This window comes from Miniopterus natalensis, chromosome 1 (genome assembly GCF_054644295.1).
Source record: "Miniopterus natalensis isolate mMinNat1 chromosome 1, mMinNat1.hap1, whole genome shotgun sequence".
Lineage (NCBI taxonomy): Eukaryota > Metazoa > Chordata > Mammalia > Chiroptera > Miniopteridae > Miniopterus > Miniopterus natalensis.
This window is the reverse complement of record NC_142081.1, coordinates 142,679,710-142,692,990: the sequence shown is the minus strand read 5'-3', so window position 1 is coordinate 142,692,990 and position 13,281 is coordinate 142,679,710. Positions and strand designations below refer to the sequence as shown.

Here is a 13,281-nt window from a genome sequence, read left to right as displayed (position 1 = left end):
GTTTTATACAAAAAGATTAGAAGGAAGCAGAAATACCAACTTCTATTTTCATGGCCCTGACAAATTACCAATCCTTGCTGAGGCCCAATGTGATTACCAGTAAAATAAGAATAATAAAGCTAATGTCATACAGTTTTGTGAATATTAAATGACATAATGCATACTAAATGCTTAGCAACATACCTGGTACATGGAAAGTCTTAGTAAATAATAATTGAGAAAGTTAAAGATTTAAAGAGCCAAACAATGTAATCTATAGAAAAGGAAGAGATAGCACTTAATGCTAATCCTCAGACTTAAAAATTGTCAAACAGCGATTAATGACTAAGTATAAGTCAATACAAATTGAAAACATAAAATCAGTTTCAACATAAGAAAAAATAGCCATAAAGTATTGAGAAAGATTAATTTTCTTGGGCAGTTTTGAAAGGTAGGTAGGTTATGATTGTCTCTGGAATTGATTTCCTATGGTTGTCTTTCTATGGTAGTGTGACTCCCAACCATATAATATCGGAGTATTCATGCTGTACTTTAATATACCCTCATAGAGTCTTTTGATTAAAATTTTGCTGATTTAAATTTTAGAGTCAAGAAAGAAGTTCTATAAATTCTTCATAGATAACCACTCTTGGAGTGTGTCGTATAGTCTCTCCTCTTTTCCCTTGAAAGGAAATCAGATTCCCAGGAAGCTTTCACATACATTGCATACTTGGGGTTAACTTATAGGCTGCTTAATATTGATTAACCTAGCTTATATCACTACACGGAATCTATCTGAATATTTTAAATAATGTTATTGTGTCCTCTGCTATTTGAGGTTAAAAGTACACACTGACTGTGGGGTCAGACTGCCTGCATTAGAATCCCAATTCCAATACAGATTTCGTTTTCCCATCTGGAAAATGAGAATAACATTACTACTACCTTAATAGGGTAATTTTGAGAATTAAGTTAAACCTGAAGAGTCCTAGTTTATTTTAGGTATTTGATAATTTGAAATATTATTAATTTAATTTTTCCTGCAGTTGTTTTATAGCTATACAGCAGTTACTCTGGCTAGTTATAATATAAAGAAACCCTTCTACTGTTCCTGAAACATAAAAATACTGAATTATGACACCATGTCTGTGTTTGTCCAACAAGTACTTATTTAATATTCAGATTGGGTGAGATACTACATAGAGCATAACAACTATACTGATGATTCATGCACATTAGTGCACACTTCTTATGTTTTCTGCCAGATGTTGTTTTTCCCCCCTCATTCTGTATATGTAAATATATTTAAAACTTTTTGTGGACTATCTGTCCAAGAAATTATGCTAGGCATCATGTAGGAATCTATGAGTTGAAAGAGAAAGCATCTGCCTTCAGAGATAATTTTTATATCATGAGAAAACGTGGCTGTTTTGGTGATGCCAGTGTTTTCATCAGTACTAGTTCTAGGGTAGATGAGCTTAGGTTTAATACTTCTCCACCAGAATTGTCTATTTATTTCATCAGAATCAACTTTTTAGTTTATGACATGAGATAGTACCACTTTAATTGTTTTTGTTTTGTTTTGTTTTTGCTATTGAATTTCTTTGTTTTTAAGTTTTTTATTTTGTTGGTTTTCTGGGCATGGAAATTCTATAATTTGTCCTTACATACCTGTGTCCTTACGTACCTAGAAGAAAGATTTTAAAGTTCTCTCATGTAAATTTTTTCATTTCTTCTCAGAATAACCCGATTCATTAGATAGGGCTTTTTTGAAAAAAAACAAAACACACCACACCTTCATTTAGTAAAAGAAACAATGACTCAGAGGAGTTAAATATCATAATCTAGGTAAAACTGTGGTTATTGTCAGAGCCATGCCTGGTAGCCTAGTGCCCCTAATCCCACGGAATATTCTTTCTATTCTACCACCAGGCCTCTCACTCACTTCTGTTGAGCATCCCAGGCTCACATTTGTACTGTGAGTACAGTGTAGACATGCACAAAGCATGAACTGTGTTGCACCTGAAGGGTTAGTTTAATCACATATGATTATGATGAGGATAGTATGAATTATATTGTTAGTCTCTCATATAAGCAAATTAATACATTCCCTAAGGAGTACATTAAGGTTTTTGAGAAATAACAATATAACCATTTGTTAGAATTTTAAATATAAGATAATTAATATATTATTTTCTCTTTTTCTAGAAAATACAAGAGACATCATGATGATATATGAAGAAAATGCTGAGGAATGGGCTCTGTATTTGAGGGAAGTTTTTTCACATACTGTGAAAAGGGAAGCAATCCTGCTGTATTGCTTGGAGAATTACTCTCTTCGGGATCTGGAATTGCAGAGTTTAAACTCTTACGAATGCAAACTTTTGATACTATCAGATAGCCTGCTTAAAGACCTCACTCCAAAGAAATGTCAGTTCCTGGAAAAGGTACTTCATCCACCAGAAAGCGTGGTTACCTTGCTGTGTGGGGTGACGAGTTCAGACCAGCTCTACAAATTGTTAAATATCTCTGGAGGCAGATGGGAGATCTCAACTGAGCAGGGGCCTGAAGACTACATCTCTGTAATCGAGAGCATCATATTTGGAGGTAGTGTTACCAAATCCTCTTTATCAATTTGTTTTTATTTTTGTCTATTTATTATTAAAAAAAATGTAAAGTGTTTTTTTTTTTTAACAATGAATATCTGATGTTAGGATAAAAAAGAAAAAAATGAAAGCAAATATATTTAACAGTATGTTGCACTTTCCTCAAAATGCATAAAGGTTCTGAATTTTTAGCTATATTCCAATTAAAGGCTTATCAGTTGTTATAAAAATGGTTTATAAATATATTTCTTAGGGCAGTTTATATGAGATCATACTTGGTAGAACAAAAATGGTATGCTGTGCTGCTATATAGCAGTTTGGTTCTGGAAGCCGGTTTCTTACTTGAGGTAAGATTCTTTGCTGCAATATTGTTACTACTCAGTAGCTGTCCAATTTTTGAAGGTGTGGGTTAGAATGACAGAGCTTTTGCTTTGTTGATAATTGTATGATACCTCTTACTGGTATGAAATACTGTTGTTTTTACTAATTATAAAGAACAAATTTAGTCTTAATCATATATCCATTGCATTAAGGAGCAGAATGTAAGGGCTCCTTCATTAATTAATTAGAGTTCCATGTATTAGTCAAAACTCTGATGGTTACTAAGGTTAAAGCTTCTTGCCCCATTCTCTGCTTCAGGCTTGGTGTGGGAGGGGTGCTGTGGTGAGCTCCTCTGGTTTTCTCAACCTGCATTTCACCTTTAACTCCCAGTCTTCCAGCTACAGTTTCTCCTCCTAAAGGGGAGAGGAAGGGTTCTTATTTTCTAGCGGCCATATCAGACATTAAGTGTTGACTCTTTTTCTTGGAGTATATGTCTGGATTGTTTGGCAATCTCCTCATTCATGGAAAGTGTCCCACCCACGGTTCCCTTATGAGATGAGTGTGTCATCTCTAAGCATCAAGTTGTGGTGGTCCACCTTATATAGATTCTTACTGCTGATTTCCACGGTTCCCTCATGTGTCTGTCTCTTTTGATCAAAGTTTCTCTGAGATATCTCCTGGCTGGTCCTTTCTCTCGCCTGGTCCACGTCCATCTGTAAAACGATTCGTTTGTCTTTTGCCCTGACAGACTCCACATGCAAGCCATTCCCAGCATAGCCACCAGCATCCTGCCCTCAGAACAGCAACACAGTCACAGCCTCTTGCCTTTAATCATTTCCAGACATGGGTCTAACATGAGTCTTGGTGTTCTATAAATCCAGAGCACCCATATCAATCCCCAGGGGTCTGCTGGAAGCCCTTATCACTGTGCTTGAGGATGGTGATATCCCTCAGTCCTTCCTGAGGGGGATGGTGGGACTCACAGCACATCAACAACTCTCCTTAACAAATCCTTTTTCTATTTTCTGGCATTCCAACATCTTCAAATTTAATACTTTTAAAACCTTGTTTAGGTGATCTATTATTGCCTAACAAGTTACTCTTAAAATTTAGCAACTTAAAATAACAAACAATGATTCTACCACAGTTTCCATGGTTGAGGAATCTAGAAGCAATTCAGCTGGGAGGTTCTAGATCAGAGCATCTCATGAGGTTGTGCTCAACCTGGCAAAGATTGAAAATCACTTGGAAGCCTCCACTGTCCACTGGGGGAGGATTTGCTTCCAAAAAGACCTCACGCTCTTGGCAGATTTGTTATTGATTCTTTAAAAAATATTTTTATTGATCTTTTTAGAGAGAGAGAGGAAGGTTGAGGGAGAGGGAAAGAGAAACATCTACCTACCACTATCTCCTGCACGCCCCCTACTGGAGATGGAGCCTGCAACCCGGGCATGTGCCCTGACCGGAATCGAACCAGCTACCTCTTGGTGCATGGGGCAAGGCTCAACTAATTGAGCCACACCAACCAAGGCTGTTACTGATTTTTTAAATCATCTCTTGGTTGGATAAGTTCCCTCTCATAGATCCCTCAAGAAGGGCCCTTGGCAGCAATGTTTCTGAAATCTTGCATGTTCAGAAGTGTTTGTTTCTTGCCTTGTACTTGAAGTACAGTTTGACTGAGGACCCTGTTGCTCACCTTTCTTCTGGCATGTAGAATTTAGGGAGATCTTATTTGCCTGGTTAACAAAAGGACTCTTCATTTGCATTTTAAGTCCAATGACTTCACTAGGATGTTACCTTAGCACTGACTGTTCTGAGCTATTTTGCCCAGAGACACAGTTATTTTTGTATCATCCCCCTCCCCCTCTCCAAAATGTAAATTCAAGTCTTTTATTTCAGGAACAACTCCTTGATTTATAGCTTTGAATATTTGCTCTATCTTACTATGATGATTTTGTTATTCAGGGATTCCTTTTATGTGTAGGTTGGATTTATTTTATTTGTGATACACTCAACAATTCCTCTCTAATTCATTTTGATTATTAATATTCATTGCTTAGTTTGTATTTATCATGTCAGTTTTTGCTGTCTTATTGTGCGTTCAGCACTTTCTTTCCCCCCGTATAACTTCCAATTTCTCTCTTATTTTTGTGGTTCTTTTACTGTTTTTGAATGCACTCTTTGGCTGAGCATTGGAAGTTTACAACTCATCTCTTGATCTTGTCTTGCTAACCTCTCCTTAACATCTTGCATTCGGCATATATAATTGCTTCAAAGAGGTGGTTGCTATTTATTACATTTTAAAAATTCATGGTGAAATGCTTGGTCACAATTTTCCATTTCTCTTATGGCAACATGCTCTCAGTGTGTGTTCCTGATGTGGCATTGGTTTTCTTTTTTCTCTTTCTCTTGTAGAATCTTTATATAGATCCTGTGGTTGCCTAGTTTTGTTTTGTTTTTGTGCCACTGAACAAAGTGAGTTTTGTGGGGGTTTTTGGTTTAGCCAAAGAAGATAGGCATTGTGGGTTTTTGTTGTTTGTTCTGTTCCGTTTTTCTCCCACACAATGAAAGACTTTACTTCTCTGTTTCCACAGACATAGATTGCTTTCTGCAAATATGTCTTCTCAGTACAGTTCCTCATTTAGCCCCACTTTCTCTGCTTTTTGGAACCAACCTGCTTCCACAGATGCTTCTGTCTGAAACTGTTGAGTCACGTCTACAATATAAAAATGTATGGCCTCTACCCTTAGAGGAAAGTATGTTTGTTAGCTCTTCTTAAAATCTGCAGTTTCTAGATTAATCCTTCAAGGTTTTTCTTCTCTGTTTCCTATGGCACCCCTTTTGCTATCACTGATTTTGAAACCATTTCCATTAACCTGGAGGTCTAGAATGTCAGTTTTCTATTTTCCGTAAATAGGATATTACCATAATTGTTTCCCATTCTTAATGTTTGAGATGATTTTGAGGAATAGAAAGGGGAAATGCTGATTGTACATTAAAATTTTGAAACTGGCAGCCTTCAAGTTTCTTATTATCTCTGGATTTTTTTTTTTTTTTTTTTTTAGTATTCCCCAAGTGCATTAAGTTTTTTTCTTTTTGGTTGAAAAGGAAAAATGTTACAACTGGAAATTTTGAACAGATTTCAATAAAATGCACATAAAGTATAAGTAATTGTGTGCTAATTTTCTCCCCTAAAACAGAGGTGCACTGTAAATTGGTGGCACAGTTTTGAATGATTCTTCACACTCATCATTTTTATTTGCTTAAAGAACTCAGGGTTGTTTTGGCTACTTAAATTATGCTGTCACTATTTCGTAAAAATATTGACGAAAAACCTGTTGTAGTGTTTTGTTTTATGGTGAGTGGTTATGTCAGTGGTATTCTGGTATATCTTCAGATTATTTTCCTATTGATATTTGAATAGAAATAAACTCATTCTTTATGGAAAACTATGATTTTTTGAAGACATTGTTAGCTTTCATCTTCCCACATTCAAATTTTAGACTGATTTTTTACAGTACTTAGATACACCTACCAAATGAAAAACACAACAACATGCATAAGAAAACACATTCAAGGATGATAAGTTTGTCTTAACTACAAGCATGCAACCAGAATGTGGATCTTTAAGCAATTTGCAAACCAAGCATATGGGTTGAGTTCCTTTACAAAATCAGTACTAATTGCCATAGTTTATGAAATAATAAATTTGTTTTAATAAACAGCTTAAGTGGTCTGCTAAATTGTTTTATGTTTCATGTTACCAGTTGTGTTGAACACATAAAGTTTAATTTTCCAAAAATGGGTGAAATAGAATGAAAGATGTGGAGTTCAGTTTTTACTGTCCTTTTGTGACTTCCCCTCTATCCTAAAGAGAAATTATATAAAAAAGAAAGGGAACTTATTATTTAGAAGCATGATATGATAACGAGAATAGTCATGAAAATAATTAAATGTTCTAATATATTCACATAAGGAAGAAAGCTCAGAAAAAGTTTTATAAAACTTAACGACAGAGAAAGATATTTTATAATTAATCAAGGTTCCAAAGACAAGTTCTGAATACTAAAAACAGATAAAGAAGATACAGTAATTCATGTTTAATCTGATTAGTTTTTGTTTTTTGATTTTGAGGATTTTATTTCCTTTTAAGGAATTAAGAAAGCTAAATTTCCTGTCTCTCTAATTCCCAAATTAGGATTAACACAAATCTATGTGTTTCCCACCTTTCTGTGGGTAGTATAATTATTTTGACCATTGTTCGTCCATTTTCTGTCTCCTATTTCTTTATTTTTTGTATCTTTAGCTCATTTTCTGCTTGTAGTTTTTCCACACGTGTAGGTCTCATACAGCAATGTTTATATTTAATATAAATGATCTGATCTCAAACTTATATAAAAACAATTAACATTCCTGAGTGTTACCATTGTATACTTTGTTGTTTATAAATCATTTCCTTAAAAAAAGTTGACCAGTTTCTGTGATCAGGGCACATTGTATGAGTCTCCCTCCTCCCTGGCTCTTTGTTCTTTCTTCTTACATCTTTCGCTTTTGGACCCTTTCAGGCACTCCGGTTTGCTCTCAACAAGTGAGTCATCATCTCTCTCTAAGCTTTATTTTATTTTATTTTTGTATAAATGAATATATTTTTGTATTTATATTAAAATATAATATAATGTGGCTTAGTGGTTAGAACATTGGCCCACCCACCGAAGGGTCACGGGTTCGATTCCAGGTCAAGGGCATGTTCCTGGTTTGCAGGTTTGCTCCCCGCTTTGGCCGAGGCACGTGTGGGAGGCAACCAGTCTGTGTGTCTCTCTCACTCTCTCTCTCCCCCTTCCTCCCTCCCTTCCACTCCCTCTGAATAGCAATGGAAAAAATATCCTCAGGCGAGGATTAACAACAACAAAAAACAACAAAAAACTCCCAACAACAATGTTTACATTTCACATTTTATTTCCTATTTCAATATTTCATATTTATTGTATTTTCATTGTCAAATGAGAGACATAATGGTAGTGGGAAAGCTGTTAATTCTTTCATAAATAATCTTAACATTTTGTTTCCATATTACCAAGCCAAGGATTTTAAATTTTTAGCTTCATTCCGCATAAAAGAGGCCTAAAATGCAGAATAGCAGTTTAACACAGTAGAGTTACTGGGAAAACAAAACAAGAAAACCCACCACCACGCAGCAGAAACGAAGTCTGCAGATGCATTTGTTTTCTTCTTCCCTCCGGGATGTGCGCTGCTGTGAGAGCCCGGGCCCCTGGCCCCTGGTCGGTGGGCTGTCAGGGCCTTTCAAGGCAGGCCTGTCCCTTTGCCCGGCCTTTCAGCTCCTGGAAGGCAGGGCCCGCCTGGGTGCTTCGGTGGCTGGCAGGGGGGCTGCTGCGCACCAGAGCCAGTGCATCACCTCGCGCTGAACAAGCGCGGCGGCCCCGCCTGCCTTCACCCTCTGCCCGACGCCACCTCGCCCACCGGGCACCTTCCCCGCATTCTCAGGGGAGTCCCAGCTCCTCCAAGGTCTGCGGAAACGCTTTTGTCACTGGATTCATCTCACATTCTTCCTTCTTGAAAAATATTTTCTTCATCTCTAATTCTATTCAACTTTTATTATTACTTATTTATGACTCTCATTACATTCTTTGTAATTATTTTTGACAATTCCTTTTCTTCTCCCTATTACTTTCTGTTTTAAAAATGTAATGCTCATAACTTTCTTTTTCTCAAACATTTCAGCACTCCAAACATTCAAGAAATAGCAGAAGAGTACAAATTGTGTTTTTAAGTTCAGGTTTATAAATTTTTTTTGGTGCAGTTGGGCTTTTCACTTTTTTAAAAGATGAAAAGTTCTATTGTGATATTCTTGCCAAAAATACACAACCTTAATCTAATCATGAGGGGATATCAGACAAACCTAAACTAGATTCCACAAAGTAATTTTTTTTTGTATTCTTCAAATATATTATAGTCAAGAAACTAAATGAAAGGATGAATTATTGTTCCAGATTAAAGAAATTTAAAGTTACACAAAAACTACATATAATATTTAATCCTGACTTGGATGCTAGACTATGAAATATGGCTATAGTTAATAATTTTGATATACAGAAGCTCTTAATATACTTATATATGTCAATATTTTTTTTTTAGTTTATTATTTATATATCCTGTCTAAGAAATCTTTGCCTCTCTTAGGTCATATATATATTTTCTAAATATTTGAAACTCTTGACTTTTCTCATTAAAGTATGACATCCATCTGGAATTAATTCTGTGTGCAATGTGTGGTTGGACTCCAGATTATTTTTCCCATGTGAATGAACTGTTCTTTGAATGTTTCTGTTGAAATATTTAAGAGTTTGGAACCATTCAAGTTTTCTATTTGAGATATTTTTGTTGTTTTATTTTTCTAGGAATATCCTGACTTCAATTATTTTCAAATTTATTGACATAAAATTGTTTGTAACATTTATTTTCTATATCTGCTTGATATGAAATTGTGTGCTCTTTTTTTATTTTTAAGATAATCTTGTTTTTTATATCAATTAATCTTCCCCAAAGTTTGTCAATTTCATTTGTCCTTTCAAATGATAACCTTTTGAATTTTTAAAAAAGTATTTTCTATTTTAAAATTTTATTTATTTTTGTGTTATATTTAATATTTATTTTCTTTTACTTTCTTTGAATTTTAAAAAGCTTAGTTCTTGTGCACCTTACGGTTTTTCCTTTTGAAAATAAACATTTAAAGCTATAATTTCAAAGTATTTCTTCATCTATAGCCAACAAATTCTTACAACTTTTAAAATTATTAAAAATTTTTAAATTTTATTTTGATTTTTCCTTTAGAAATATGATAAATAAACAAAAGTATGGGCTTTAATTTTTCTTTTTGTCATTGACTTCTAAATTTCGTTGTATGGTCCAAAAATGTGATCTGTATTATTGAGATAGTTTGAAATTTACTGAGTTCTATTTGACTGATTTTTAAAATATTCCATGTATGCTGGAAAAGAACACTTATCTCCATATTTGGTATGTGTTGTTATTTATGACCATTAGGTAAGCTTGTTATTTATGTGGTATATATCTTTACATTCTTTTATGTTGAATTATTTTTATGTATTTGCCCTTTTTTTATACATTTATAAATGTTATACAGCTGGATTTTTGAAATTCAGTCTTAAAATCTTAGTCTTTTAATGTATAATTTAGCTATATATTGATTATAATACTTGATGCATATGGATTCAATTCTGCCATCTTATTTGTTGCTGCTTCTTTTGTTTCATTTTCTTGTTTCTTTTTTTCTTTAACTTTTCTTGCTTCCTTTTGGATTGAGTTCCTCCCCACTCCGTTTGCATGCTACTTTATTCTCTCAGTGATATCCTAGCAACTTTAAGATGTATACTTGACTTAGACCTTAAATTAATATTATTAACAATCTTTAATCATTAATGATATTTATCTTTTCTTTCTTCTGAAAAAATATATAAAGGCCTTTGGTCATGCTTTAACCCGAACTATCTCCTTTTCCAACTGTACATGATAATTATTCTACCTGACATTTTCCCATGCTTTGGATATTTAGAGAATCAATATTTGTTTAGCTTAAACCACATATTTACACTGTTCTTTATATGCCATTCTTTCTTGCATCTCAACTCTCTTCCTGAGATCATTTTCTTTTTCCATAAAGTGTATCTTAAAAATTCACTTCAGTGAGCTTTGTTGGTAATAAACTACCTCAGTTTCTATTTGCACCATTATTGAAGATAGGCTCAGTGGATACAGCAGTTAGGTTATTTTTTCTCAGTCCTTGAAAATATTATTCTACTCTCTTCTCAAGTCCATGTTGCTATTAAGAAGTTGGCTATTTGACGACCATTCTGCTGTAGTCAATTTATTTTTCTCATTAGCAACTACTAAGATCTCCTCATTGTGCTTGGATTTCTTCAGTTTTACAATGGTGTGTTTAGGTATTTACTTTTAAATTTATTCTGTACATAATTATTTGAGCTTCTTAGATCTGAAGTTTCATTTATTTCCATAATCTGAAAAATATTCAGCCATTGCACCTTCCAATATTGTCTCTCTTTCCCATTTTCCCAACTATCTCCTAGAGCTCTGATTTAAACACCTGCATGACTTTCTTATTCTCTCTGCATGTCTCTCAACCACCTTGTCACATCTGTTCTCCTTTTCTCTCTCTTGGTTCATTCTTATGTTCGGATTTAGCCTTTGGATAGCAGATTCTTAAACTGGGTCTCATCAGCTTTTGAAAATTGTCATTGAGTCTATAATTTCAGTTTTACATGCCATTACATTTGTCATTTCTAAGAGTTCTGTTTGAGTGTTTCATCAAAGACTGCTTCTTTTAATAGTCTTTGGCTTCTTCAGAGCCTTATTTATCTTCTTTCTTTCATTGTATCAACATTTACTTCTATTCTTTCTTTTGAAAATAGTAGTAAGTGGATTGCTGGCCCAGTCTCCTAGATTTTTGTTTATTGGTATGTTTTTTATTCTAATTGATGTAATGTGTAACTCTATCTGTGAAAATCCTTTGAGGCCAGATTTTTAACGTATTTTGCTAAACAAAAGATTTAGGTTTGTTTCTGCCAAGATCTTGAATTTCCACCTGGGACCACTTTAAACTGAATTTTTGCCTTGTAGTTTTGGGCAATTTTTTTGGTAGAATTTATCCAGGTCTAACTCCATGTGAATGCTCTTAGTTTGGGAAATCTCAAGAAGGAATCTTTCTACTTCTCTATTCTACCCAGAGCCAAGGCTGAGAAAGAAAATTTGTTTTTGCAGGTTTGGGTGACTCAATTTATAAGAAAGTTTTTGGTCTGATTTACTTTGCTCATGTCCCAGTGTGTCCTTTCCAATGAGTATGGAGCACCTTAAAATTCAGGATCACTAGGGATGGGCAGAAAAACTCAGACCACATATGGATTCTGATGTGTTCCCTTAATACTATGAGTTCATGCTTATTTATTTTTTTGGTCTCGGAGAAATTTTTTTACTTCATCTTCAGCCATTCATGAATGAAAAATTATTGTTATTATTAAATTATTATTTGCAGTATTTTAGCTTTGATATAAAGGGTTGAATTTTTCAGACTCCCTGGTCTGTTATATTTTCATGAACATTACTAGAAACACTTAAAATTGAAAAAAATAAATTGTTATGAGTAACAAGTATAACATGGACCCTGAAAAATTACAAATTTCAAGTAATTTAGATCTCTTTCATGAGCCAAACAACTAAACCTGCCTTTTCTCTTTATTTTACCTTCATGTTTTATTTTCATTGTCACAACCTACCCCTTAAATGAAACATCCCATAAAGTTTCAGTGGGTTGACAGTGTGAAATTTGCAGACATTTCAATTTAAGAGAAAAACAGTGATTATAAAATGCTGTAATTAAACATTCTTTTTAAAAATTCCAGTGAAACAGGAAGCTACACTTAAATTTATGTGAGAAAGGGATTCCTTAGAAACAGTTGATATTTAATCACTTTTTTCAAAATAACCTATCCAGCGTTCTTTAACTGAAACAAAAACACATTCTTTTAAAAAGAACTATGTTCTATCTTACTCAGCATCTGTCACTTATCAAAGACAATAAGCAGAACCATTTCTTTGCAGGCATGATGTGATTTAGTTAATTTTCATGTTTTGTTGGCACATGTAACACTGCATCAGGTAGTTGAATTCAGGGCCATGTCAAAGGAAAGACTAATTTTCTCATAGTACACTTTACAGTTTAAGAAAACTTACTGGTTTATGTTTATAACAGCAGGTTAGAAATAAGTGTAATAGTGCACATTCATTAAATTGGAGCATTTGTGTTATGCAAATTGCCACCATGGGAATATTTCTGGGGAGAGCATATTATAGGTGAAGACATGGCTTTATGTATTCCCAGTGATAAACCCCTTGGCAAGGATGTCTGGTAACTCTGCTTTTGTGTGCTGACCTTTGATCGGATGTGTTTGAAGAAAATGCGGCATAAAATCTGCTTCTAAAAGTTAAGTTTACTTTTAGCTTTACTGAATGTTCTTTCTTCTAATGCCCTTGCCTGTAATTTATAGTGAGTTATGAAGGGGTTAGGGTAGGGGAAACCATACTATGGTGATAGTATAGCTAAAAAAGAATATTGCAGGTAAATTCAAAACTCTCAGATTATAAATAGATTACCCGAATAGTAACAATGAAATTTATTACCACTGTCCATTATAACTTTTTAAAAATTTTCAGTCAATTGCAGTGAACAGAAAGTGCAGACACTACGTTGGGTGATTGCTTTCAGTCATTTAAACATCCTGTTCAGGTAATTTCTGGTCAATCCTACCATTGTTTACCAGATTAG

General features: G+C 34.2%; 1 protein-coding gene across 1 annotated transcript in view; it reads left to right on the top strand.

The window, feature by feature from the left end:
- Positions 1–2,193: 2,193 nt before the first annotated feature.
- Positions 2,194–13,281, top strand: part of BANK1 (B cell scaffold protein with ankyrin repeats 1) — a 249,140-nt gene continuing 238,052 nt past the window's right edge. The window contains exon 1 of the mRNA XM_087816091.1: positions 2,194–2,586. Coding sequence (XP_087672217.1) covers positions 2,205–2,586 — 382 coding nt within the window. The 5' untranslated portion in view covers positions 2,194–2,204. The remainder of the gene's footprint in view (positions 2,587–13,281) is intronic.